The sequence below is a fragment of the Vulpes vulpes genome, chromosome 1 (assembly GCF_048418805.1).
Source record: "Vulpes vulpes isolate BD-2025 chromosome 1, VulVul3, whole genome shotgun sequence".
NCBI lineage: Eukaryota > Metazoa > Chordata > Mammalia > Carnivora > Canidae > Vulpes > Vulpes vulpes.
The window spans coordinates 1,591,194-1,617,718 of NC_132780.1; the positions used below are offsets into that span (position 1 = coordinate 1,591,194).

The 26,525-nt window shown below is 57.9% G+C and overlaps 1 protein-coding gene across 9 annotated transcripts in view; it reads left to right on the forward strand.

Annotated features, from left to right (window-relative positions):
* The window catches only part of ZNF536 (zinc finger protein 536), a 432,650-nt gene that overhangs the window by 280,057 nt on the left and 126,068 nt on the right, over positions 1 to 26,525 (forward strand). For 6 of the 9 annotated variants that reach the window (XM_072749680.1, XM_026010189.2, XM_072749699.1 and 3 more), the window contains one exon: positions 1,309 to 2,880. In XM_072749680.1, coding sequence (XP_072605781.1) covers positions 1,309 to 2,880 — 1,572 coding nt within the window. Of the gene's footprint in view, positions 1 to 1,308; positions 2,881 to 10,633; positions 11,570 to 26,525 lie in introns of those variants that run through there. The other 3 variants (XM_072749733.1, XM_072749754.1, XM_072749744.1) reach the window with 1 other exon arrangement.

A 26,525-nucleotide genomic window follows, 5' to 3' on the forward strand; every position in this document is an offset into this window, starting at 1 on the left:
CGATGACGCGCTGCTGCTTTTTACATCAGTCTGGTTTACGCTAGAAGAGAGGAAGGGGTGGGGGTGGGGGGCCTGGGAGGGGGCCGAAAGGAGTTTCCCGGGAGGAAAAATTGGTGGATATTGGGAATAAGCTAACCGACGGCCACAGCCCCACGTCCTCTGGAGAGCTCTTCCAATCCCAAAGTCTAGAAAAAGACCCTGGATCGCGAACGGACTCCTGGAATATATTTCAGTCCACGTCTGTTTATTCTCCTCCCTTCCCTCGACGCCACAATGCGGGCAGGTCCGCGTTGTATGTTTTACGGTGCCTTTTCGGTGGTGGAAAGAACAATAGAAGTTGGGTGTTGAATTTAAATAAATATTTAATTCATGAAAATGATCTTATATGTTTTAAAACACTCTTTAAAGCTATTTTTATTCTCTAGAAAGCGCTTATTATAGGTAAATTACACATTTTACTACCGGAGCATTAGGTTTGCCATTAGTACAAATTTAAGGCGCTGCAAAGACCAGTAGATAATGTTAATTTCAAATACAGAAACTAAATATATTTTGTACCTTTTTTATTACTCATTTTCTTTTAAGTTTTATTGACTGCTTTTTATCTTAACTATATGTCTTTACATGCTGCAATCATAATGCACCGTAATGGTATTAATATTTTATAGAATCGGTATTTATAGTTCTTTATTTAGAAACAATGCAGTAGGTCTGCAGATATCTGAGCTCGTCTGGAATGGTGCCCTCCAAATAATGATAAATTACTTGTGCAGTATGCCATTTGCTAATTATATCCATGATTTACTGCAGAGCAAGACTTAAATCATTCATTTCAGTCTTGCGTAACAGTGCCATAAAATTTTTAGGTTTAAAAATGGTTTCCATGTGTATAATTTAAACAAATTTTAGAGCTATTGTATACACAAAATATTGCAACCACCCATTTGTTACATACTTTGTCTTTTTAAACTTCTACTTTTAATGATCACTGTGGTTGAAATTATTATGCTTAATTTTCATAATCATAGCTTTTAAATCTACAGCCGTTTTCACATGTTAGATAAAGAAAAAGATAGCTAATTGTGTGTAGATAGTATGTCATTCCTGAATAGTCCCAAATGGTACAAAATCATTAAAAAAGCTTAAGAGTACGAATTATTCTTCTATTAAAAAACAGTTGTTCGCCAACTAATTATTAGTTTGAGCTGCTTTGTTTCCAAGAACAAATGTTGATCCTTCTAGCCCTGTTCAGCACACCAAAATGAGATAAACGCTCTCTCTCTTTCTCCTTGTACCGAAACCTTGCAGGTGAGAAGCCCTACAAGTGTCCCCACTGTGATTACGCCGGCACCCAGTCAGCGTCCTTAAAATACCACCTCGAGCGGCATCACCGGGAGAGGCAGAATGGAGCCGGGCCGCTGTCCGGGCCGCCCCCCAGCCAAGACCACCGGGACGAGCTGCCCAGCAAAGCCGCTTTGTTCATCCGGCCGGACATTCTGCGGGGGGCCTTCAAGGGCCTCCCCGGGATCGACTTCAGAGGCGGCCCCGCCTCTCAGCAGTGGACAGCCGGAGTGCTCTCGTCCGCGGACCACTCGGGCCCGGCCAGCGGCGTGGCTCCCGAGGCTCCCTCGGAGGCCCTGAAGGGCGCCGACCTGCCTTCCAAAAGCACCCACTTCTCCGACATCGGGAGAGCGTATCAGAGCATCGTGAACAACGGTGTGAATTTCCAGGGGTCCTTGCAAGCCTTCATGGACAGCTTCGTCCTCAGCTCCTTGAAGAAGGAGAAGGACGTGAAGGACAAGACCCTGTCCGACCCTCCCTCCACGAAGGTGCACGGGCCGGACGGCGGTGAGGACAAAGCCGGTGGGAAGGCGGGTCCCAGGAAGTCGGAGAAATCTCAGTACGAGCCTCTAGACTTGTCGGTGCGGCCCGACGCCGCCTCGCTCCCGGGCTCGTCGGTGACCGTGCAAGACAGCATCGCGTGGCACGGCTGCTTGTTCTGCGCCTTCACGACGTCGTCCATGGAGCTGATGGCCCTGCACCTGCAGGCCAACCACCTGGGCAAAGCCAAGCGCAAAGACAGCGCCGTCGGGGTGACGGTCAACTGCAAGGACCAAGCCCGGGAGGCCGGCAAAGCGGCCCTGCTGCCCTCCGTACAGTCCAGCAAAGAGATGGCCCTTTCCAACATGCTTGGGCCTCTGGAGGCTGCTTCCGAGAAGACGGCCCAAGGAGCTGCCAAGGAGACTCTGGGGGAGCCGAAGAGCGGCGCGTGGCCCGGCCTGGTGGACCCCGCGTTCTGTAACTTCCCGTCAGACTTCTACAAGCAGTTTGGCGTCTACCCGGGCCTGGTGGGCTCGGGGGCCCCCGGTTCCTGCGCCGGCAAGGAGCCCGACGGGAAGGCCCACTCGGAAGACGACGCCCCGATCCTGATCCCCGAGACCGCCAACAAGAGCGCTCCCGACGACCTCTCCGACATTGCCTCCTCCGAGGACATGGACTCCTCCAAGGGGGAGAACAACGACGAAGAGGATCTGGAAACGGAGCCCGAGATGATGAGCAAGCCCCAGTCGGCCCTCGGCAAGGACGGCGGCGGCGACGGCGGGGACGGCCTGCTGCCCGCGGGCGCCCCTCAGCCCGTCCAGGGACTGGTGTCGCCGGGACCCCAGGCGCCCGAGAAGCAGTGGCACGGCCCGGGCCTCCTTCCAGCCCAGGACCCCTCGGCGGGCCTGCCCAAGCCGGAGCGGGGCCCCCCGGGCCTGGAGAAGCCGCTGAACATGTTGTCGGTCCTCAGGGCCTACAGTTCTGATGGCTTAGCAGCCTTTAACGGACTTGCCAGTAGCACAGCAAATTCTGGATGTATCAAGAGGCCAGACTTGTGTGGTAAGTTTTAGAATCGTCTTCCTTTAGTTCCTTTCCCGAAACATCAGTGCCGAATCGTGCGTTTTTAAAAAGTTGAGGTAGACGCCCCCGTTGGCACGCGTTTGAACTAACCGTGCGAGCCCCCCAGCGATGCTGTATGTGCAGTGTAGACAATCACCAGGGTCGATCTCCACTGGAAGTTCTCGCACTCACGCCTCCGGGCCGGGGTCGCACTCCCGGGAAATGACCCAAATGTACGGACGGCGTGGGGGTGCGGGGGTGTGGGGCGGGGCGGGGTGGGGGGGTCCTCACGGTGCGCACCACTCCTGTTTTTAATCTCTAACTCGAGGGGGAGAAAAATCTTTAAAAAAAAAAAAAAAAAAGAACCAGAAACGGGAAACAAAAAGACCCGGTGACTCACAAACCCGTCAGTATTTCCAGCTTCCGCGTACGGCAGCTAGAGACCGTCGCTTTCTGCTTCGCTAAAGCCAAACCCGCTTCCTTCAGCTTTCCTTTGTGTCGGCGCAGGGGGCACTAAAATCCTATCCCACGAGCTGACCACGCCATGGAAATAAAGTGATTCCCCTCTCCAACGCGGGAGATTGTTTCGGGGTGTTTGTGCCTCCTCTTTCGACAGCTCCTCTGGCTTCGGCTCCCTCCTCTCGCCTTCCGCCCCTCTGTCCGCCCGTTGTTCTGAGACGTGTGCGCTGTGAGATCCCCGGGCAGCCGTGTTGTGATCCCGTGTGTCTTGGACTTGGGCCTGCCTGGTCTTGTTAGCAAATTGGCACTTCTTTACCTCCTCCCCGAATATGGTTTACCCCAAAGTAATTCCAGATCTTAAAACCTAAGAATAGATTTGAAGCCTAGAATCGGATCAAATGAACGCCGGGGCGGGCGGGGAGGATCAAAGACATTCCCCTGGCACCCAGGTATTCGTATCCCAAAGCCTTTCCACCCCCCCGCCCCCCGCCCGAAGGAGGCCCCACGTGTTACCCCCCGTCGCCGGATATCCTGGCCAGAGAGGAGGGATGGTGGTGCCTCTCCACGTCTCACCTAGGAGTGGACGTCTGTGACGCTCCGCACCTGTCGAGGACAGCAAAGGATGGGAGGACGGAAGGAAGGAGGGAGGAAGGAAGGAAGGAAGGAAGGAAGGAAGGAAGGAGGAAGGAAGGGGAAGGCAGGTGGGAGGGAGGGGAAGGGGTTACTTCCTAAGCTCTGAATTCTGATGGTAACGTTTAGCGCGGAGCAGAATTCAGGAACCTGGACTTGGTTCACAATTTCAATGGATATATATATATATGTGTGTATTTTTACCTTCTCTTTCCCTAATTCGCTAAGAACCGGATCAAGCAGTCAGAAATATATATATACACACATATTTCTTTTTTGAATTGTCAAAAATCACTAAATGGATTTCTGACAGCTTAAAAAAATATTGACAGTTCCTTATGCTGAATGATTCACACGGCTCCATTAACCAGCAACCCCCCCCCCAGGTCTATTTTTACCCACATACAATTCATGACTTTTTGAAGCTCTTAAAAACAGTATTTAAAAGAAGGAGAAAAGGTTTTTTGTTTTTTTTTTTTTTTGAGAAAAGGGTTTTATGTGACTCCAATTTCCTCCTCTCCCCAACCCCCGTCTCCTTTTTTTTTTTTTTTTTTTTTTTCTGGGGAAGCAATGTTAAATCTTTTTTTTTTTAATTTTTTAAATTTCTTGGTTGTTTTAAGTTTGTGACTTTTCTTCTTTTATTGTTGTTTGGGGGATTTTTTTTTTTTTAAAGCCTACTCTCCCTTCTTTCAAATACCTATGGCGGACCCTAGTTCCTGCCAGGAATTCATGCATCAGAAACGATCAAAACCTGGCATGTGCATAAGCTCATTCTTACTGAAATGAGCTCCGGTTACCCCTATTAATTTCCCCATCTTCCTCTCAGTGCAGTAGGAAGGCTGCTCGCCTCTGCCTCCGAGGAGCTTGCCCACTGGTGTCCTTTTGCACAGGTTGCACAGGTGAGAGTGGAGGGGAAGGCAGGGGGAGCATGCACCCCGTGAGCCCCAGCCCTGTGAATGGCAGCCCTTAGGCACTTCTGGCCCCCTCGCCACGCAGCAGCTCAGGACACACCCCTGACAGCTCCAGGGTTTGTGCAAAAAACTTGGCTTGGTTAACCTTTAGGCCATCGGGCATCAGATCCTGGCCCCTCGCTCGAAAGGGGGAAGGAGGACCCTGAGTCCAGCCAGGCCAGGACCAGGCGCCGTGGTTCCCCCTCCAGGTCAGGGTCCGGGCCCATGTGCTCTACTTTGCACTCACGGTAAGATGTCAAAACAATCTCTGGCCGTAAACTGCCTATTTTTAGAGAGCACAAGTTCTGCACTTCGTTTGGGCCTCATTTCTTCCGTTGTCCTCTTGCTCGAGCTCAGAAGCAGGCAGGGAAGGCCTTTGCCTGGCTCCTGTGCCTGCTCGGGGCAGGGCGGGGGCACCATCCTCTTGCCTCCAGGATGAGCCTGACCCTGCCCAGTCTTCGCTCCTCCACTCCCGTACCTGGCCCACCCTAAGCAAAGCCCTATTCTTATTTTCCTCCTGGCTGCTCTGTGTCCCAGGACACACGAGGGCCAGGCATATCCATCCTTCCTAAGGGGCAGTATCTGGGGCGGGGGGGGACTGAAGCCTCACCCGGTACAGAATGGGCATGTGGGGGGCGTTTTTCTCACAGCCCACCTCACTGTCTTTCTAGCTTTGCAAGAAGCACAAATAATAGTCAAAAACTCCGAGCCCCCCACCACCCCCCGCCGCCTTGGCTTGGCTTTGCAAGAGTGGAAATGATGTTGGCACGAGGAATCAAATATTCCTGATGTTTGTTCCTTCTTCTCTGCTCCACTCAAAGTGGATATGGATTTCCACGCGGAACCGCCAGCTTGATACCTGGTCTCCCCCAAGACGCTGGGCTTTGTCAAAGCAAAGAATTATTCCGGTATTCCTCATCTCAGGGGAGTTTGGGGTCTGATTTTTGTCTAGTTAGTCAACCCAAATCCCCACTTTGATGCCCCTAGAAACAGGCTTGTAGGAGGAGCTAATGTCCGTCTGTTTCTGTTCTCATGGGTTGTAAAAGTGTTTGAAGAAGCATCAGTAAAACTGTTGTTCGGATCACGCAGACTCCCCACAGAGCTCAGCAGCTACTCTGACACATGCTTGGCGAGTTGGAGGAGGTGGCGTCGAACCCTGAAGCCTGTGGGTGATAGCCCTGTCGTAGGCTCTACCTCCAGGCGGCTCCCTGGGTCTGCCTGCCTGCTTCCTGACCGGGACACCTCTGGTCTTATGTTCCTTGGCCCCCTGGACCTGGGTTCCTGGCCCGTGAGCACGGCCCATTCCGGGCCAGTGCGTTTCCAACTTTGGTTCAGAAGAGAGAGTTGAAGAGAGGGGCCGGCCCAGCCCGGTGGGCAGCAGAGTCCCGGAGCCCGCGTGTGAACCTTGCAGGGCGCTTCCGTAGAGCGTAGCGCATCCGCCTGTCAGAGATGTGCTAGGGGAGATCCCGAGGAGGAGCCGTCTTGGGTGGAGCTGGAGGACACACGCGGTGGCTTGTCGAGTGGGTCGGATCCCGCTGTGGGCCTGACGCCATCGGGCGAACTACCACTGCGATTGAAGCGTCCGTTCCTTGAGGTGTCTTTCAGACTCCAGGCATAGCCCGCGTTTCCTTGTCCTGCTGAAGAACATGACAGGCAAGGTCACTGAGTGCCATTAAAGAACTTGGCTGTGCCCTCAGGTTTGTTGGAATGGATTTGACCTTGGTCCCGTAATGGGACAGGAGCCACATGGGTATTTAATTAGGGAGGAAGGGCAGGCCGGAGCAGGGCTCACATCCACCCATAGGACAAGGCGGGCAACCCCCTCGTCCTGTCGGAAAAAACTTTGGTGAACTGCTGGGCCAGCCAGCAGCTTGCAGGTCGGGGAGCACGGGTGGCACGGGCTTCTGTGTGCCCCGGACAGCGCAGGGGCCGGTCTGCGCAGCACCTGGAGGGCTGGCCGCATGGCAGGGTCGCGGAGCATGTTTCACCCCAGTTTGTGGATTTGGAAAGCAACCAGATCGCCCTTGCTCTCTGCCTTTCAAACCCGAGACAGATGGCTGGGGGTCATCATGTGTTGAGTCCTGCAAGCGGAGTTTGCTCTGCCGGTGTCTTCTGGTGCGCCCGGGGTCGGGTTGATGGGAAGCATTGGAGAGAACGGCAGTAAGAAGAGCAGGACCCCCTCTGCCCTTCGGAGCTCTGGAGTTGGCAGCATGCGGGGAGGCCGGGCCGAGGGCCGAGCGAGGAGACACCAGCATGTCTGTCATGGGCATGGGCTCTCACACAGTAGCTCCCAGCCCCAGGCACCCGGCCGGCCCCTGGGCAAGCTAGTGGGAAGGCAGGGCCATTAGCAACAAAGGTCTCAGTCGTCCCAATTTATTATCTGCAGGTTACTGGGAACCTGGCCTTCCTACCCCAAATTACGCCTGAGACCAAGGATTCCCTGGGCTTCCAGAGCAATGAGAGAATTAGGACCCCTCCTTAAAAGAAAAAAAAAAAAAAGAACACGGGGTCCACTGAAACCTCTTCCCATTGTGATAAAATGAGCTGTGCTTCATCGTGATAAAATGAACCAGGGCCTCCAAGCTGAGCGCTCTTAAAATGTGACTCTGGCCTCCCCCAAGCTCGCCGCTTTCCAGCACAGAGAGTATCTGGAAATAGTCACCATTTACCGGCTACACAATCCAAAGCAGGAGTTGGGAACGATTTTCTTCAAGAGCCAGAGAGGAAATAAGTTAGGACTGCAGGCGGTGTGGTCTGGGTCACGGCCACCCGACCCTGCCCTGCCAAGTGAAAATCAAACAGATAGGCGTGGCCGTGTTCCAATAAAACTTTATTTACTAACGCAGGCGATGGGCTGGATTTGGCCCACGTGTCAGCCAGCCGGGCCACCCCCAGCTCTAGGGTAGAGCAGGATGTCGTCCCTGGAGGAGGCACGCGGGAACCTGTCTGTTGTGGCTGCGCTGGCCCAGGAGCGACGTAGGGAAGGCCCAGGATAGCAGGTGCTGGGCTCCATCTATTGACCCGTGATGCAAAGCCTGAGACACGAGAGACTTTCCCGATAGAGAGAGAGAGAGAGAGAGAGGAGGCTTGTAGACCCAGATGGCCCCGGTGTACCTGTCCTGGAAGGCCACCCCCTGCCTGTTGCACTAAAGACTTGCAGGAGAAGACCCCTCTGCAGCTCACGGCAGTCCCAGGGGCTCCCGGGTCACAGCCAGTGTAGGCAGAGGAGGAGCAGGCAGGAGCTCCACCTTGGCTCGGAGGTGAGTGTGCTCTGCGGAAGCCTGTTCCCCCCCCCCCCCGCCCCCGATGGACAGACGTGGAAGGATGAAACAAGATGAAGGGTGTAGAGGAGCTCGGGTGACTGGTTCTCCGTTGAGTGGGCGTTTTATAGTAGAAATGGATGTCGCAAGGGAACGGTGCCCGTATCCAAGAGACTTATTGAAAATATTTATTTGAGAGAGAGGGGGCATAAGGGAGGGGCAGAGGGGGCGAGGAATTCAAGCCGACTTCATCCTGAGCATGGAGCCCAACTCAAGGCTCAACCCCATGACCCCGAGACCATGACCTGAGCCAGAAGAAGCCAAGAGTCCGAGGCTTAACCGACTGCTGAGCCACCCCGGTGCCCCAGCGTCCGTAGGGCTCTTGGTTGCAGCGGTCCCTTCGGTTCTAAGCAAGTTCAGATCCCACTTTTCGGTCGGGGTTTACTTCCTCACGTCTGCCGTGACCGATGTTGGATGGGTCTTTCTTGGCACGTGGATAATTCAGCTTCCAAGGCAATTCTGGTGACTTTGCGATGGCATCGGTGGCGGTGGCCCTGCCTTTTCAGTCTCTACCCAGTTCTGCTGCTTCCTGGTCAAAGGCAAGCGCTTAGGGTAGGAAGTAAGTCCCTCCTCCTTAACGTTTGGCCAGATTTTGGTTCGAACCTGTAGTCGGTCGAGATGTCCAAGGGGGCTGCGGCTGGAACGTGTGGAAGGAGCGTGAGCACTCCCCACGTGCGCGTGAGGGAGGACGCCCAAGCTTAGGCGACAGGGGCACAGCCAAGGGCGCTGGGCACGTTCTTTGGTCTTGTGGATGATTCTAAGTTTGTGGCCTAGGAGCCAGCGGGTTCTGATGAAGAAAGGAGGTTCGGTTAGGAAAACGGCCCCGGGGGGAGAACCACGAGGCTTGAATCCTCCCTGCATACGGGAGGAGGGCGTTAGCCTGCAAGACCCAGGGGCCTCCCCGTCTGTGGCGCTGCCGTGCCTTCCTGGACGCCGGATGAGCCCTCATCCCTCCTTCGTGCCCTCTTTGTGAGCCGGTTCCGAAGTGGGTTGTCTTGCAGAGACTGTCGGCAAAGCACAACCCGGCGCTCGTTTCCTTTGCCTGATTCTATCCTTTGCAGATTGTTCGTTGACTTCCGGAGTCCGGCCTGCTCCCAGTAGGAGTGTGTGTCCGGGGTCCCACGTGGGAGCCCAGTAGGGAGAGGAGCACCCGGCTTTTGGTCCGAGGGCAGATCCTTTGCGTGAGTGCAGATCGTTGCCCCATCCCGCTGGCCGCCTCACGGGCAGCCGCAGAGCTCGTCCCTTTGGCTCTGGCAGGACAAGGGGCAGGTGCTGTCCCCTGGGATCTCCCGCAGGAACCCGCGCCCACCCACGGACTTGTCCCGTCCGAGGCCTCGCTGTGTGCGCTGTGTTGACGCCGAGGCAGCCTCTTTGGATGGCAGCCTCCCCAAACTCTGGGCATTCTCCTCCTCCTCCCTCTTTTTTTTTTTTTTTTTTTTTAAATTAAATGGGAATGCCACTGACGTGATGTCGTTTGCACTGCAGGACGACAGAACTGTTGTGCGAATACCATTGTATTTGCCAAATGGTCCACTCGTCATTTCAGAACAAACAAATGGATGGTGTCTGTAAGTCGGCAAACACTGGTGACATTTAGCCTTGTTTATGTTCCTTTCCTTTTGCTGCATATTTTTGGCTCCAAAAGCTACTGTCTGAATCAACAGTGCCTCCGAAGCAGGAGAAAAGTCTGGTAGCTTTCATTTTGGTTTCTGTGTGCATGTTCTTTTTGGATCGCTCGATGCCCACCCGCCCGGGACCGAGCCCGGGGTGAGAGGAGACAGCAACTGAGCTTTTTGGTGCCAAAAAAAAAAATTACGCACATGGACATAGACGCACGGACGCACGTTTTTTTTTTTTTCTCCCCAGTAATGGCTTAAGACCGGGAGGGAGGAAGAGAAAGCTAAGAGGGTGTTGTAGGAACAGACCCCCACGTGCCCGGGGGGCGTGCAAGCTCTCGTGCAAAAACAGCAGCAGCGTGACCCCCGGGCTGCCTCGTGCGGAGCCCAGGTACCCGGAGCTTCGGCTTGGGCCTCTCCCTTCCCGGCTGCCCACCCAGGGTGACGGTCGGCACCGACAGCCGTGTAGACGGGAGGCCACGTCTTAGCTACCGGAGGCGTCAGGTTCTTCCCTCTTTATATTCAGATGTTGTGTGCAAAGCCCAGGTTTCAAATAAGTAGTAATTATCTCCTATTACTTAGCGCTGATCAACGGCACCTCCACGCCTAATTGCCAACCTGCTCTAATCACGTAGACTATTCCCGCTTTCGCCAGAGACGGAAGGACCAAATTTTATAAATATTGCTTTATTGTCGTTACTCCATTAAACAATTAGGGAGCGTGGCCCTGGCCTCGCGGTTTCTGGACTGTTTAATGAATCTGCACGTTCTCTTGCAGGTAAGTGACACCCCCTGTTCTAGTCGGTCTAGCTGGACTTGCCCTTGTCCGTTCGTGCTCCTCGGTGGCTACCTGCAGCTTGTTAATCGTGTAAAGTCGGGAGAAGAACGTGTGCACATATGTGTGTTGAATAAATAATTACTGTTGGCATAGGTACGTGTGTACACACGCACACCGACCTACGGTATATATAGCAAGAGAATCAGGGAGGCTAAAAATACTGCCCCATATGTTCCTCTATTAGTCATGGATCGCGAAGGCTTAGTAACTTGAAAAACTCCCTCCAAGTCGTGAATCCTGAGTGACAAGTGCTGGTGGATTGGAGCGTCCCTTCACCTGTGAGAAGTCTGACTGGCGGCCGGGCGCGGGGCGGGAGGGGGGTCGGCCTGCTACGCCAGCTCGCCGGGCTGCTGGAGGCCGGGCCCTGACAGTCTCGTTGGCGCCACCGCTTGTGTCCGATTGTCCTGTATTTTGTTAACGCTTTAGAAGAATACGGAAAAGTGCAGTAAATCCTCTTTCTCCATAGTATTTAAGCAGTGCCATTGCTAGTTTGATATTGTGTCAGCTTGTCCCATTAACCGGGAACCGAGGACAGTAAAGAAAATTTCCAGTGAACGGCGCCCTGGCGGCCGCGACTTCGAACGTGGTGATGGAAGCAAACTGTGTGATGAACTTGTGCTGGGTTATCGTGTGCTTTGGCCTAGAGTATTGTGGAAGTGACGAGAAGATGCTATTAAGGTGTTCCTGGTAATGAAGGCATGTAAGTTCTAATAATTGTAGCTTTCTGAATAAGTGTCAAACTATATCTTTTAAGTGTGCTGTATGCTGAGTTACAAGTTAGGTCATTTATGAATGGAATGTAAAACAATACTAAAAAAAAATGCTTCAATAACTTATCTTGGTATTGCTAATAAAAAAAAAAGCTGTGAAACATTAGTGCAGTTTTGAGTCATTATGTTAATCCCGTCTACGACAGCCAGCGACCCTCCTCCACCACCAACACCACCCCCCCCCCCCACCCTGCCTGCACCCTGGACGCCCGCCCTGTTGGAAGCCTCAGCAGGACATTCGGGGAGGTCCTAGGTGGCTGCACCCCCTCCCCGGCCCCAACCCCGGGGGCTGTTTGCTGGAGGTGGGCCCCACGTGTAGCAGCAGGTCCTACAGGTGCAGGTGTCACGGCATCTCCCGGTCTGGGGGGCGGGGACGGAGGGCGGGGGGCAGGTGCCGTGTTGGGTGGGCGAGCTGAGCACGTCCCTGCGGGCACCTAGACCTCACGAGTGCTCCCAGGCCCCGTGCAAACCTCCAGGTTCTCTTTGCATCCCGGGGAGGGTAGTTTTCATCAGAAAGGGGCTCGGAATCGTGGGACTTGGAGTATTTTTGTCCGCTGAGTTTTTGGTGTACCTGCCTTTGCTGTCCCGGGCATTGGCCCGTCCCGTGTCCCCGACCCCACGTCAGGGTGGGAGGGGTGGGATTAGAGGAACGAAGGGGTTTGCTTCCCCATTTTTGTGGCTTAGTTTTTTGGTTTTTTTTTTTTTTTTTTTTTTTTTTTTTTGGTCCCCAAGCTGGACTTCAGGCCCCTGCCCTTCTGCAGCGTTTCTAGAAAGCCTTCCTGCTGGGGTGTCCGCTTTGGAGACTTCTGAATTCTGTGCACACCCCAGCTCCCCGTTTAACCGGTGGGAGAAAAGGTGGGGCGAGGTATTCTCATCGTCTGACAGTGCCCACACCCCCATAAATAAAGTGTCCCCCGTGTGAGGGGACGGAAGCCCGGCAACCCCGGCCTCGGCAGCAGGACAGTCGTAGCACGTTGACTGCTTGGCACATCCCCTCCGGCAGGTGTCCTGCAAACCGTTCAAGTGACCTCGGCCCCAAACACCAGAGGACAGTCTCTTCTGTGGGAGAAGGGGAGATTCCGAGTCTCGGAACACACGACGCAAGCCCGCGTGACCATCGTGGCTCCCCCACAACTGCCTCCCGCTTCCGCTCTCGGGGCGCCGACAGCGCGGGGACGGGTCCCGAAATGCCCAGCCACGCGGCCCGGGCCCACGTGGCCTCCCCGCGCCTGAACAGAACGAGCCACCCCAGGAGGCCTTTGTCTTTACTTCCAGGGCCCTCTGGGTCTGGGGCTCTGGGCCCTTCTCCGGGTTCTCGCCCCCTGAGGGCTCCGGGGAGCCCGTGTCGCCCTCCGCAGCCACGTTGCGTCCCTGCCAGGAGGGGCTGTGTTCCCTCCCCGGGGCCCAAGGCCCGTTTGGTTGAAGAGGCTGCAGGTGCGGCTCCCAGGATGGGGCCACCCCCCATCTCCTCCGTAGGCAGGGGGCACCCGCGGGCCTCTCTGGACCAGCGCCCGGGCCCGGGGACGGGGCAGGGGGAGAGGGGTCTGTGGACGGCTGTGGGGCCTCCGTGCCTCCACCGAGGCCTGAGCACGCGGCCCCCGGCCCCGTTCACCGTTTATAGTCACTCTGCACCCCCCGGGCTCCCTTGCTGACCTCACGGCCCCCAGATCCCGCCAGCAGGGACTCAGGGGCCCGCAGGGTGGCTAGGGGCCTGGGGGACGGGACAGAGGGTGTACCCTGGAGAGGCGTCGGGCTCAGCCGCGTCTCTGCTGTCTTCTCTCCCTCCCGGGGCCGATCCCCCAGCTATGGGGCCTCTACCCATTTCCACCTCTCAGGCGGGAGCGGGGGCTGTTTCCTGAGGCTCTCCCAGTGGGGACTTCTCAAGCTCAGAGGGGACCTGTGTGGCTTCTCATCCCCCCGCTTTTATGAACCGAGCCCCAGCCTCCTCCCGCCTCCCGCTCCACGGCACCCCTGCTTCCCATCCACCCCCCACTCCTGCCTGGGGGGAGAGAACTCCTTCCCCCCCACTGTGCATTTGGGGAACCTCCTGGTTGCTGTGAGCAAGCTGGGGGGAGTCAGGCCTGGGGACGAGCCTGCTTCAGCTGAGAGCTCGGCGTGGGGGCCGGGAGTCGGTTTCCTGGGGGGACCACACACCGCACCTGCTCGGAGCATCACCTACTGGATCTGCCCTTGACCCTTCCCAGGCTGGGCCACCCCTGATCTGAGGTGGGCAGGAGACCCCCGCCCCCGCCCCCACCCCCGGAGGGGAGGCTGGAGTCAGAAGGAGGCCACGGGCTCAGGGTGGGACGTGGAAGGTGCTTGCGGCTCGTGGTAGGTCCGAGTCCTCGGAGCCCCTGCTTCCCTACACGGGGTGGGGAGGGATATGGTTGCTCTGATGAAATTCAGATCCTTGGGGGGCGGGGCTGGGGGGGGGCTCTAAGTTTTGGGAGATGGTTATGGCCCCCGGGTTAGAGCCGCTCCTTCCGGGACACGTCCGGATGCCTGGACTGACTCGCAGGCACGTGGCCGCGCCGTCCCGCGGGAGCCGCTCTGCCTCCGGGGCGACCACGGCGCGGTGTCAGGGTGAAAGCTGGGGAGCTCGGCAAAGCCGGTGCCTTCGCAGAAACACCCGTGTGTGCGCCCCGACGCCGGCTGGCTCTCGTGCGGGGCGGGGGGCTGGGCAGAGGCACCCACCCGGTCCCGGTCGTAACCCGCTGCTCACGAGCTTCAGTTTTCTTTTCGGACTTCTCTTGTTGTCCCATTAATATAATGTGCTCTCAATTATCCACATAAAAGGAGACGGGCAACCAAGCAGGGAAAGTAAATTTGCAATTAATTTACTAAATTATTGCTCTTTTCTATATGACGGACAAGTCGCTTTTCTCGGACTTCGACTCAAGGGTTTTGTGGGGCCCCCCCGGGCCGGGGCGGGTGGGGAGCGCTGAGGGCAGGCCGCTCCGAGGTGTGCTGCGCCCCTGGGCCAGGGCTGGAGGCGGGTGCTCAGCGGGCACGCGGGGTGGCCTCGGTGGGCACTGAGGGGTCCAGCGTAGGTTGGGCTCCGGTCAAGGAGAGAGTCCATTGATCTTGTCAGTCTTCGGAGCTCCCAGGGGCGACCTCGTTGGTCTCCCAGAGCAGGCCCTAAGATAAGAACCTGGCTGGAGGGAGAGTGGGAGGTGATCCCAGGAGCCGGGAGGGAGACGGAGGAGGGAGGAAGCCACCCTGATGTGTTAACGAGAGCCGGGGACAGGGCTCAGCCCCTCCAGCGTTCCTCTGGCTCATCTCAGAATTGCCCCGCTGAGGCCTGAAGGAGCGAGGGCATCGACCCCAGCTGGGGCGTCTCGTCGAGGGCCACTGCAGCCCATCAGGGACCGAGCCGTCTCCGTATGTGCAAGCGGAGCGACACCAGACGTGCATGCCAGGGACCTGGAGGAGGAGCAGTAGGGCACCAACCCCTTGGCCCGAGAGCTTTTCCACCCTCAGCGCCCTGCAAAAGGCCACCAAGGATGAGGACAGGTACTCAGTCCATGGTTCCCCGTGGGAAGCGAACTGTGGGTTTTAAATACTGAAAAGCGTGGAGCCTCTCAGCTCAGCTGCAGGCTCAAGCGGAGGCCAGATGGGGGGTCGGGGGGACCAGGCGTCTACCAGCAGTCCGGCTCCAAGGGTCGACGGCTCCCCCTTCCCTTTGGGCACCATTTCCCCGCGGGTAAAAGGAGGGGTGCTTGCAAGGGCCCTCAGCGGCCTCCCGGGTCTCAAACTCTGGCTCTCACGGTCCCTTCTAGCCCTGACCTTCCAGGTGACCTTGTAGGACCCGGTCAGCCCTAGAGTCCCATGAACGCTCAGCAGGGCCCCAGATGTGGGAGCCCAGCTGGTCCCACAAGTGCGTGAACCTGTGGGATTTCAGTGGAGCCAAGACCGTTTACTGTCTGAGGGCCTGGGGCCCGTGAGTGAGAACCCCCCTCCTCGTGAAGACGCTGCTCTTAAATCATCAGAGGAGCGTCGCGGAATTTCTCATATATATATATATATACACATACATATAATTTTTTTTAAGAGTGAATACAACAGGATTTTTGAGCTCATGGTAATGCAAGAAAAAACTGATTATCTGACTTTTTTCTCCTTTTCAATTTTCGACCTCTTGTGTTCACAGTGGAGCTTGAGAGTGTTTTCCATGATTAAGTTTTCCTCAAGCACATTGCAGATACCAATTTGATAATCCAGCGTGCCCCTCCTAGGACGATAGCCCCTCCTGGGAGCCCCCAACTCCCACGCGGCTCGTACAGGGAACGGAAGGCGGGATCAAGAGACGGGGGCTGGTGTCAGGCCCCATCGTGCGTGTGTGGGCCGCAGGGGCAGTGCACATCCTCCTCCATGCCCGGGGGGGGGGGGGCCTTTCTGCTCTTCCATCCTCATCTCTCGGCCACCCAGTCGCTGTTGGCTAGCAAGCCCCCTGCCCCCCACCCCACAGCGCCTCTGCCTCAACCTGGGGCCGCGTGTGTTATCCAGGTGTGGGCCCCGTGCATCCTTGGCTGTACCGGGATTGCCTCGGTTTCGTCTTCCATCAAAGGGCACACATATGCCCCCTCCAGACAATACGGTGAATATGGTTGGGTAACTAGGAGGCCGGCAAGTCACCCACGTTTCAGTTATTTAAGGACGTCTGCTGCTATGTGGGACCCAGGCGGGGAGCCCCGCCCCGTAAACCCAGAACTGGCTAAGACCTTGGCAGGTGGGTAGGGAATCGGGGTAGGGTGTTGCAGGGTGTGGCAGCCCCAGCCTTGCCGGTCTGTGCTCACCCCTGGAAGGCCTCTGTCCGAAGCGTGAGCTGGGGGTCCTCCCACCCCAGACTGGACACCTCCACGGAGGAGCCCGTGTGAAGATTCAGTGGCCCCATTCCCCAGATGTGCAGAAATCACCCCTGTGACTGACCCATCTTTCCTGTTTTCTAATGCCCCCGAGGATTCACAATTAGATTTAAACACAAAACAAAGCAAAACAAACACGATACCTATTGGCCAACCAGTGGGAAGGGGATTCTTGTGCCCCAGTGGCTTTTGCTTTACGTGGAAACGTCGGGCTTGGTGTGTTGCCTCTAAGTCACACTCAGGCTATTCATGTGGAATCACAAGGAGAATTTTCTTGAGGACTTTCGGGGTGAATGCCCTGGCGGAGTGGACAGTCGCGTTTCATTTGTACAGGCTGAGTGCCTGGGGTCCCCGGCGTCGGGTGGGCTCACAACTCGTCAGCCCCTTCTCTGGGGAGGAGATGCAGGAGGTGGGGGATGAGGCAGGAGAGTGCATCCTGGAGCTCACACGAGGGACCATCCCGGTGGGGGACACGGGCCTCCCATGGGCCCGTTGGCCCGAGACAGAGCCAGAGGGCGGTGTGGGGCCTGCAGGCCTTGGAGCCCGCAGCCCGGACACTGTGCCCAGCAGGTATCCGCGGGGTAGTGGGAAGGATGGGTGCACCCCAGGGGCCTGGGCTGGGACGAGGGTGGACAGAGGGCCGCAGAGGGACTGGGAGCCAGAAGGGCCAGGTGGTGAGAACGGGGGCCGAGAACCAGAACAGAAACTGGGCCTGGTAGACAGAAGCGAAGGGAAGCGGAAGCCGAGGGGGCAGCAAAGCAGTAGGAAGAGAGTAGAAGAAAAAGATGAGAAAGCACCTGGAGGGGCGGGCAGAGGAAATGGTGAGGAAGGGGGGGCCCCCCCGAGAGATGAGGGGGTCCAGGCTGGGGAAGCCCCGGGAGCTGCAGGGGGCTCCGTGCCCATCAGAAGGGCCTTGCTGCGGGGTGCAGGGTGCGGGGTGCTCACGGGCTCAGGCCCGCTCGGGAGGCCCGGTGCTCAGCGCACCCTCCTCCTGGTGCTCCCCGCCACCAGTTTCAGGAGGAAACGCTGCAGCTTAATCAGAATTATTTACAAGATAATGGTCCATTGTTTGCACTAAGACAGATGTTGTCTGTGGGAACTTTGTGTTTTATGCTCCTTCCCCTGCTCTGCCTTCACTGGGTGCAGATGGGATCGGAGTAATGTGAGTTATTATTCCAGGGCCTGGCAATTCGGAGGCGCCTTCCTCCCGGCCCGGGCTGGCGGGGGCCCCGGGGAGGACGGTGGCTGCGGGCTGCGGGCCGGGCGGGCCTCTGGTCCTCCTCGCTGCCCCTCCAGCAGCCTGTGATTAAGAAGGTCTCGTTTCCTTGAGGGGCGGGCCGGGCAATTGCCTTGTCTGGTGGACAGGAAGGGCGCGCTCTGATTAAGACGCACTTGCTATTTGTCGAGTCGAGAGGTCACCGCTGACAGGGCAAATGAGGGTGGCCATCTGGCCCTCGGCCTGCCCAAAGGAAAGAGCAGGCCCTCTGGGGTGGGGGCTTGGGGGCTTGGAGCCTCCCTACCCCCTCTTTTTTTTTTTTTTTGAATGATGAGAGAGCCTGCTCTTGTCCTCTGGGGTCACTGGCTTCGGGTCCAGGCTTGTGACTCCGTCCTTCCTCCTCCAAGGCTGCAGGTGGCCAAATGAAGGCCGGTGTCACCGACCCGGACAGGTGCTCATCCCACCGGAGGAGAGATGGGGCAGGGTCTCTCTGATGCAGACTGGCCCCCAGCCTTGCCTTCTAGGCAGTTGGGCCATCCCGGTGTCGCCCCCTTCGTGGGAGGCCCCCGGAGCTGGCCGGTCCTCCTGCGACTGTCGGGCCAGCAGCCTCACCAGCCAGCTCCGCACGGCCTGGTCCGCCGGTCATCAGAGCCCACCTCCTGAGTGAGGAAGCTGAGACCAAGGGATGATGGGTGGCTCGCCCGTTCTCCCCTCCATGGAGAAGCCTCCCGGTGCCGCAGGTGGGGACCCGGCCCCCCGAACCTCAGCACGGTCAGCTGCGGCCAGGGCACGAGGGCAGCAGGGAGGGGCGTGCGCTGGGCCTGGCAGAGAGGTCGCAGTCGGTTCCAGCTGCCCCGGGCCTCCTTCTCCAGGCGTGGCACTGCCGGTATCAGACTGTGACCACACCAAACAGTCCAGGGAAGAGAATCCCACACTTGGAGGCTAAAACCGCCAAGGACGCCTGCATGGCCACCAGGCGGAATGAGACCCGCTAGTTGGGCAGCGTAGTGGAAACGTCAGGTGGCCGTGGGTCCCAACCCTGCCCCCGGCCCCTGGACGCCTCGGAGGAGCTCCCCCGAAATGGGTCGCTTCGTCCCATTCGACACCCAACATGCTGGCCCTAGTGTCTAAGGAAGATGACTCTCCCGCCGTCGCCTCCCTGTGCCCAGGGCATGACCCCCGTGTCTTCAGCAGCAGGGTCTGATCCCCCGGGGCCATCCCTCCATCGGCCACGTTCATTTTTAAATCATCGTCACGTACCACGCGCCAGGGCCAGCTCCCCTTCTAGGTACCTCCCAGAGGGAGACACAGACCATACTCTTTTATTTAATTCCCCGCAGACTCCCATGAGGCAGATCTGGTCCTTACTCTTCCCATGTTACACGTGGGGAGGTAGAGGCACGCCGGGGCCGCGTCGCTCGCCCAGGGCGCCCCAGCGAGCATGTCGGGGCGCTGAGGCCCGAGGCCAGGCAGCGGACGTCCCCGAGGGTGCCCCGTGTGCTGCGTCCCTGCCTGGGGGAGGGGGGCCCGTGCTTCCCCAGCCTCTCAGCTCTATTTGAGGTGCATCGAAAACGAGCCACGCGACCAAGCAACATGCACAGCAGCTGGTTTCCGGCGACTCCAGCTCTGGGTGCTGGGAGAGGACGGGGCGACGGCGAGCGGAGATGGCAGTCACAGTCGGACCCTGGGGCTCGGCCCCCAGCGACGGGCGACACAGGGTGCTGCCCCCCCAACCGGCCCGGGATTTGCCCTGTGGCCCTGAGCACCCGTCCTCCCACCCCCAGGGCTCCCCACTTCTCCGCAGGTGACGGAGGTGCCTGCACGGGTCGTCCCAGCCTGAGAATCCTTCTGCTCAGGACTCATTTATTCTGTGCATTCAGCCTCAGGGAAGAATTGTCGCCTCCCAGCCGCTCCCCCCCCCCACCGCCCCAGCCAGTCCCCGCAAGTCAGAGGGGCTCAGGGAAACCTGACCCCTCACCTTGCAATCGCTCCCTGGGGTCTAGGTGGGTGAGAGCAGAGAGTGGGTGGCCCGGGGCACCAGCGGGCCCTCCCGCCAGTGCCGCCTCGGGCCCAGCCCCCAGCTGTGAAAGCAGCAGAGGTCAGACTAGAATAATATTTATCAACCTTATTCTCACTGTGTCAGGCTCTGCCCCAAACCCGGCGTCACTGGAGATCACAGATCATGTCTTTTAAGGTCCCACGGAGCCGCCTCACATGTGACCAATTACCTCTGTCAAGCAGGGGGAACGAGGTCCTGCCTCGGTGGGTGGGATCTGAACTTGAGCTTCCAGAGGTCGATGACTGGGATCTTAGGACTTTGAGCCTGTCACTCCCCTATAGCCAGACCTTTTCGGTTAAAACTGTTTAAATTACAAACCAGTAATAAAAGGATCATATGTGTTTCCCACCGAACAGGTTCTTTAGGGCTATTATGATAATTAAAAACATATGGTGTCTGTGCCAGTCAGAGGGAAACCGCAGATGTACAAATTAGGTATTATATAAGGGTTTTCTGCTTTTGCCCTTTTAAAAACGTCAGGCTGGAGAAGTTTAAGGAGATGAAATGGCAATTGTGCAGATAGTAGGTAGCATTTTGGTTTTAGAATCATTAAATATATAAACCCTTTTCTTTACGCTTAATAGGAATAAACAGGTCCCGATGCCAGAAGGCAGGGGGTGGCCCACTGGGGGCCCCGAGGTGACAGGGCAAAGGCAGCATCCCCCCCCCCACAGGGGTTTGGGTGCCATGACTTTTTGTGCATTTTTAAGGACATTGTTCTGCCCAAAGAGGATTACATTTACTAAATATCGAATCTTCTTAAAATTGGATGGAGAGGAGCAAAGTCGAGGATTTCTTCACATTACGTTTCTTACTTTTTTAAAACGCAAAGATGCACGTATCGATCAGACTAGAGATAGTCATTTATTTTCATTTAAAATCTGCAATGGATTTTGAGGAGGTGATAAATACTGCTAATAAAAAAAAAAAAAAAGAAAAGAAAAAATTGGGAGGGTTTCCGTGGCTCGCCGTCCGCGGCTTTCCCGGTGCAGACGGACGGCGCGAGTTGGGTTGCAGCGTAGTGCCTCCTACGGGGAGGACGCCGGGCTGGCTGGGGACCCCGGCGTGGTGCAGCCGTGCTCTGGGGCAGCTGAGATGACGGCCCTGGGGCCCCATGCACACGTGGGGACCCGGGCTGAGCAGCCAAGGACTGAGCTCTGTGTTGCGTGTCCCTGCTACAGACACCCAACCGCACTGCCCTAAGGAAGCAGGGGACGGGTGACCAGGTCGCAGGAGCAGGGCCCAGCTCTGCGCCTTGGGGCCTCTACCCTGCTCCTCTGAAAGACAATTCCAGATCCTCCCTGAGACACTCGCAGCCAGAACCAGGATGACCTCGTCCCAGACCTTCATCCCTTCGTCCGTGTGAACAGGGCAGTGTCTCCATAGGAAGGTTACGCCGGGAGCCCAGTTACTAATCGATAGGACTAAACGAGCGGAGAGGAGGCTCTGCCTATCCAGGAGCCCAGCCCTCAGAGCACCCAGAGCACCCGAATTTGCTTATAACCAGAAAACGCCCCTTCTCGATCATCGTAGCTGAAGCAAGTCTGGGCTCCCGAGGGAAAGCATCCTTTGAAAGGAGCCATGCGGCCCGGCCCTGCTTGGGTTCTGAGTTCTTCTCCTTTGCACCCCCCCCTTTTTTTAAAATATTTATTTATTTATTCATGAGAGACACAGACTGAGAGGGAGGGAGGCAGAGACACAGGCAGAGGGAGAAGCAGGTTCCAAGCAGGGAGCCCGATGTGGGACTCTGGGGTCTCGCCCTGGGCTGAAGGCACATGCTCCACCGCGGAGCCACCCAGGCCTCCCTGCCCACCCGCTCTTGATGCAAAAAAGGTCCACCGTCCCCCTGTGCCCTTCCCTTTGGGTGGCTGTGACCGGCCTGCGTCTCCGTTGAACACAGGATGAGTCGGAGCAGAGTTCTCGGCCCGTCTGTCTCCACGGCACAAACAGCAGGTGCCGTGTCCGGCGGAGGCGGTGGCTCTCCAGCAGGCCTGATTTTTCTTCCCCGGGGGACGTTTGGCAATCTGGGGACACCGGGGCGGGGTGTGGGGGGTGCTCCTGGCATCCAGTGGGTGGAGACCAGGGTTGCCGCTGGACGCCCCGCAATGCACAGGGCCAAGAGTCGCCCAGCCCAAGACGTCAGGTCGGCACCAGGGTGGTGAAGACCTGGGCTACGAGCGGGAGAGCCCGGCCTCGGCACGTGGGACAGGGTTCGCCGCCCAGGCCACGTCGCGGCATCCGGGGCGTCCAGCTGGCCCTCGGGAGGCCTTCCCGTCCCCCGCGCGCCTCAGGCCTTCCTGCAAGAGTCTGTGCAAGAAAACAGGGGGGGTCCTAGGAGGCGGGAGCTTCCCGCACGTTGCTCCCCACTGCAACTGGCGTGGGGGCTGTGGGGAGGCGGGGGCTGAGCGACAGCCGGAAGTCGCCTTTTCTTCTCCCCCGTGAGTGATAGCAAGCCTGCGGGGCCGGCGTGCACGTAGGCATTAGCACTTTAACTTTTACGGAGGTAAAAATAACACCTTGTCACTCAGTGCAAGTACCAATCACAAAATGAATTAATTGTAATAACTGTTGTCAACGGAACAAAGGACTTGTTGCTTTCCTAAGCAGATTTCAGCGCCACTGAGAACTATATACAGACGTTCCCATTGGGCAGGCCGGGCGGAAGCCAGTCAGAGCATAATTGTATCTGTCTGTCTCTTTACTTTGTGTTTAAGGGTGAAGGAATCCAGTTAAAAACCTGTATTTTAAACATATCAATAAATATACCCCTTTTTGTGCTGGTGACGTCTCCTCAAAAAACATGGAGTCTTTAATAAATTGGCCATGAAAATAGCATTTGCCGCCGATGGCACCAAATAAGGGCCAGCTGTAGAGGCTGCCTGTTGACTCCAAGTCGTGAAGGGAATTATGCCCAATTACCCTCCCATAAAACACCCTCTCATTTCTCGGAGTTATCAAAACACATCCCGTGGACAAGCGGTCAGCTGTCCCCTTGCTCCTCAAAAGAAGACAAGTGGGCCTCACGCTGGGCCCGCGGAGCTCCGCACGGCCTCGGCGGCGGCCCCAGCGGCTCGTGTGCAGTCAGCCCCTCTCACAGCGGCCCTCCCAGCCTGGCGGCCTCGCCTCTGCGCGTCCTGAGGACGCCCCGTCGGTGCTCTGCTCGGAGAGGAGGCAGGCAGGCGCCGGCCGGGCGCTGGGGTCTACGGGGCCGGTGGGGGCTCCTGCTTCAGGACGTGGGTCCCGTGCGTCCTGGCGTGGGAGTGACCAGCCGTGGGGGGCACGTCTGGGGGCTCTCCTGGGGGCAGAAGCTGGGAGCTTCCCGAAGAACGACCCGAGGAAGCTGCGATGCACATGCAGGCAAAGGTTGAGGGGGGTCAAGCCTTTGCCAGGGAGGGTGACGGAGGACTGTGCCCACGACGCTCGAAGCACAGGGTGCGGGGCAGCCCATGGGGGTTCCTCCCCTGCCAGCCCTCTCCTGCCGCTCCTCGGTGCTCCCTGGCCAGCGCGGCCACGGCATCCGGCTTCCCAGAGTCCCAGGCCCGTCCCGTCGGGGACACAGGTCACCCCCAAGCACCTTGGGTGGCTTTATTTTTAGAGCTCATTGAGGCTTAAATTGGTTCCTCCGTCATGAAATGCAAGATCCCCAGACTCTCAGAGCTACAGGTAACCTTAGAGGTCATCTTTGAGATGCAAATCAGGGGAAGAGCTGGCCCTTCGGTGGCTGAGTGTCGTTCGCAGGTGTCCAGGCAGGTGCATGTGCCTGGCCACCCTTCTGCGTGCTGGGGCGGCCCCATGCGGCCTCCCCTCCTGCCCGGGCAGGGGGAGTGTTCCTGCAGCTTGTCCGCGCAGCTTTGGGGCAAATGTGCCCCATTTTTGACTTCCCCTGCTTGGCCACTTCAGAGGCTCCGGTCAGAGGGGGCTTCTTGGCTCAAATGGGCTGTGCACTCAGATTTAAATAGTCACCTCTGGCTGGAACCAGGTGCCACTTGCGAGAATGCTGCCGAGCGCCCTCCTCTGGAAACAGAAGTCTCCCTCCTGCTGCCCGAGGCTGCTCTGCTCCTGGGGACGTGGCCATGCAGCCTGCCTTGGTTCACCGCGGGGCGGGGGGCATGCATGCACCTGGGAGACCCGAGTCCCAGCCGTGTGACAGTGCCGGGTCCCCGCCCTGGGAGCCGGCGGTGCAGCGTGCAGAAGCAGCACAGAGGGGAAACACATGTGGGGTTTGAGGGAAGGGGGCAGAGACTCTGGGGGTCCCCATGCCCTCCAGCCCCGGATCTCACCCTGCACGCTCCCCTCGCGTCGTTCTCGAGAGCAAGGAAACAGCCCCGCACCTTTTGGAAAGAAGATTCTGTGACAGGGGATGGATGCGAGCATACGTTCGTTTATTTTGCATGGATGGAATTGTTCCAGAGGATGGGGAGCTGGTCCCCAACAAATTAGCCAAAACGACGGCCCTCGCGGGGCACGTGCTATGGGGGGAGCCCTGATGATGAACTGGAACAAAGTTAAGCTTCTGACAAGCGAATACCCACATAATGAAGAATTAGCGAGGTCGTCCCACACCATCAAGGTCGGGGGACCTCTCGGAGGAGGTGACGTTGGACGGCGTCCTGGGCGATAGGAAGGAGCCAGCCGTGCAACGACGAGAGGATGCGTGTTCAGAGCAGAGGACAGTGAGACAAAGGCCCAGAGATGGAGAAGGGCGGAGGCCAGGGCCTCCTGGCTCCAGGGCTCACGCGCCCTCGGATGCGATGGACCCGTCCCAAGGCTTTCCCAGGAACACTGGGGTCTCATTCAAGCTTCTCCATGCCCTTGACCGGTCAACGGAGTTGGAACTGGGGCTTTTTTCCCCCCCATTCTCCCCATTTGGAAAAATGGAATTTCAAAGAGAAAGCAAGCAATGGCGTTTGCACCATCAGCAGCAGCGAAAGGCTGAGCTCACTGCCCGGGTCTCTGGGCGCCCAGCGCTGCTGCCCCAGAGCACCTCTGCCCGTTCCCACACTTCCCTGCGCGTGGGACCAGCGTGTTGGAGGACTCCGGGGTCTGCGGGAGGCACCAGGAGCTACTCTTTGCACATGAGCAATAACCCCGCTCCTGGATGGCGGGAAAGAAAAGGCAGCTGAGACTCGGAGACTTGGCCACGTGACCTTGGGAACCTGGCGCCAGGAGCACAAGGGCCGTCCTTCAGCTCCCACAAGGGGAGGGTCTCTCACCTCCGCAGACCGAGACTCCCACGGCAGAGTCCGTTCTGGGCCCGCAGCCTGCCCGGGGTCCCTTCAGGCATCCCACGAGAGGTAGCAAGCCGGAGCCCCTCGACACGCTCAACGGCCACGCCCAACAGTCGCCTGGAGGACACGGGCCAGTCCCCTGGGAATCTCAGCCCGGCCTCCCCGGAGAAAGGCCGATGGGTTTCCAGCGATGCTGCTCAGACCGGCTCCAGCGTGAAGTTCACCCCTGCTGACCGCGGCCAGGACGGGTCCAGACTCCCCCAGCCCTCCCCGCGCAGGGGCCCTGGTGATAGGAGCCGCCGCTCCGGAGGCGCAGGGAGACTCATCCCCAAGACTGGCTGCTCCGTTGTCTTTTCAGGATCCCTGCTCCCGTCTGGGCAAACTGCTTTCAAATGAATAGCTATTTCTGGATGATTTTTTTCTTTTTTTTTAGTGTTTCTTCTCCCAGCTGGTTGCTATATTATCTGCATCTCATGCCGTTCTGGCCTCCGTGGGAGACAAGAGGTAGCCCACCTTCCGCATTAGCTGCGGCGCTATCGGTTTCCGAATATTAAAAGGTGAAATCAGGAACTACCCTGTCTGCTCTCAAAGTGAGGAGGTAAGTGCCCCCCCTGCCCCCTTCGCATTATTTGTGATGTTCTCTGCACAAAAGGGTGGATCTGCAGCTGGGCCAGGGGACCAGGACGACCATGAACCGAGACCATTCGAGGAAGGGCGCAGGGCTCCCAGGTGGGTTCCTCTGCAGAGAAAGGCCCAGAAGCACGACTCCCAAGCCCACTTGCCTTCTGCCGTTCAGCTGCACCTTGCCCTGGGGAGACGCCGGCCCGGGGAGCGCGGGACTCGTGCCCATGGTTGGTCCCGAGAGCCGGGCCCTGCTCCCCTCACTGCTGCCCAAGGTCAACCCAGAGACAACGGGCTGGATGGCAGCAGGAGGGTCGGGTTGGCAACCTCGCTGCCGGGCCTTTCCGGGTCCTGCGGAGCTCTTCGGTGGGTGCTGACGTGGAAGTAGGCCGTTCAGCCCCCAGCCCCTTTGGTGCCACGCCGGGGAGAGCTCCTGACGGGCCCGGATCGAGTGTACGTCTGCGTCTATGGGCAATCGACACACAGCAGAAGAAGACAGATGTTTTCGTCGATGGGTTCGATTCCTCGGCTCCTCCTACCGGGTTTATTTTATGGGGGGGAAACTGAGATACGGCCTGGCTGGAATGACTTGGTCGAGGGCAGCCCTCCACGGCAGAGAGGTAGCAGGAGGGCTACGGGCCGCGGAGAGCTGTCCGGGCTTGGCCCTGCAGGGCCGTGTGTAGACGGGCACGGGTCTACGCGGGCTCACCTCCGCTTGTGCGGCCCCAGCCCCGCCCCCCGCAGTCTGCGCGGCTGGGGACGGAGTCTGGAGTCCGGGCAGTCATCAAGCGCTGACTCATCGCTCATCCCGAACTCCATTCGGCCGGTGTTTATCGGACACCTGCCATATGCACCAGGACACGGGAGTGACCCAGGCGGCCGTGGTCCCTGCCCCTGTGAGCCTCGCCCCACTTTGCTGTGCCAGGGGCGTGGGGGGTGCACAGAGCCCTCTCCACGGGGAAGACCTCTGTGGCGGGGCTTGGAGTGACTTGTGTGGACTCCTCCACGGCCAGCTCGTGGGCTGGGGGCAGCCACTGCCCCGCTGTTGGGGGAGCCCCCTGGGGCCACCACCC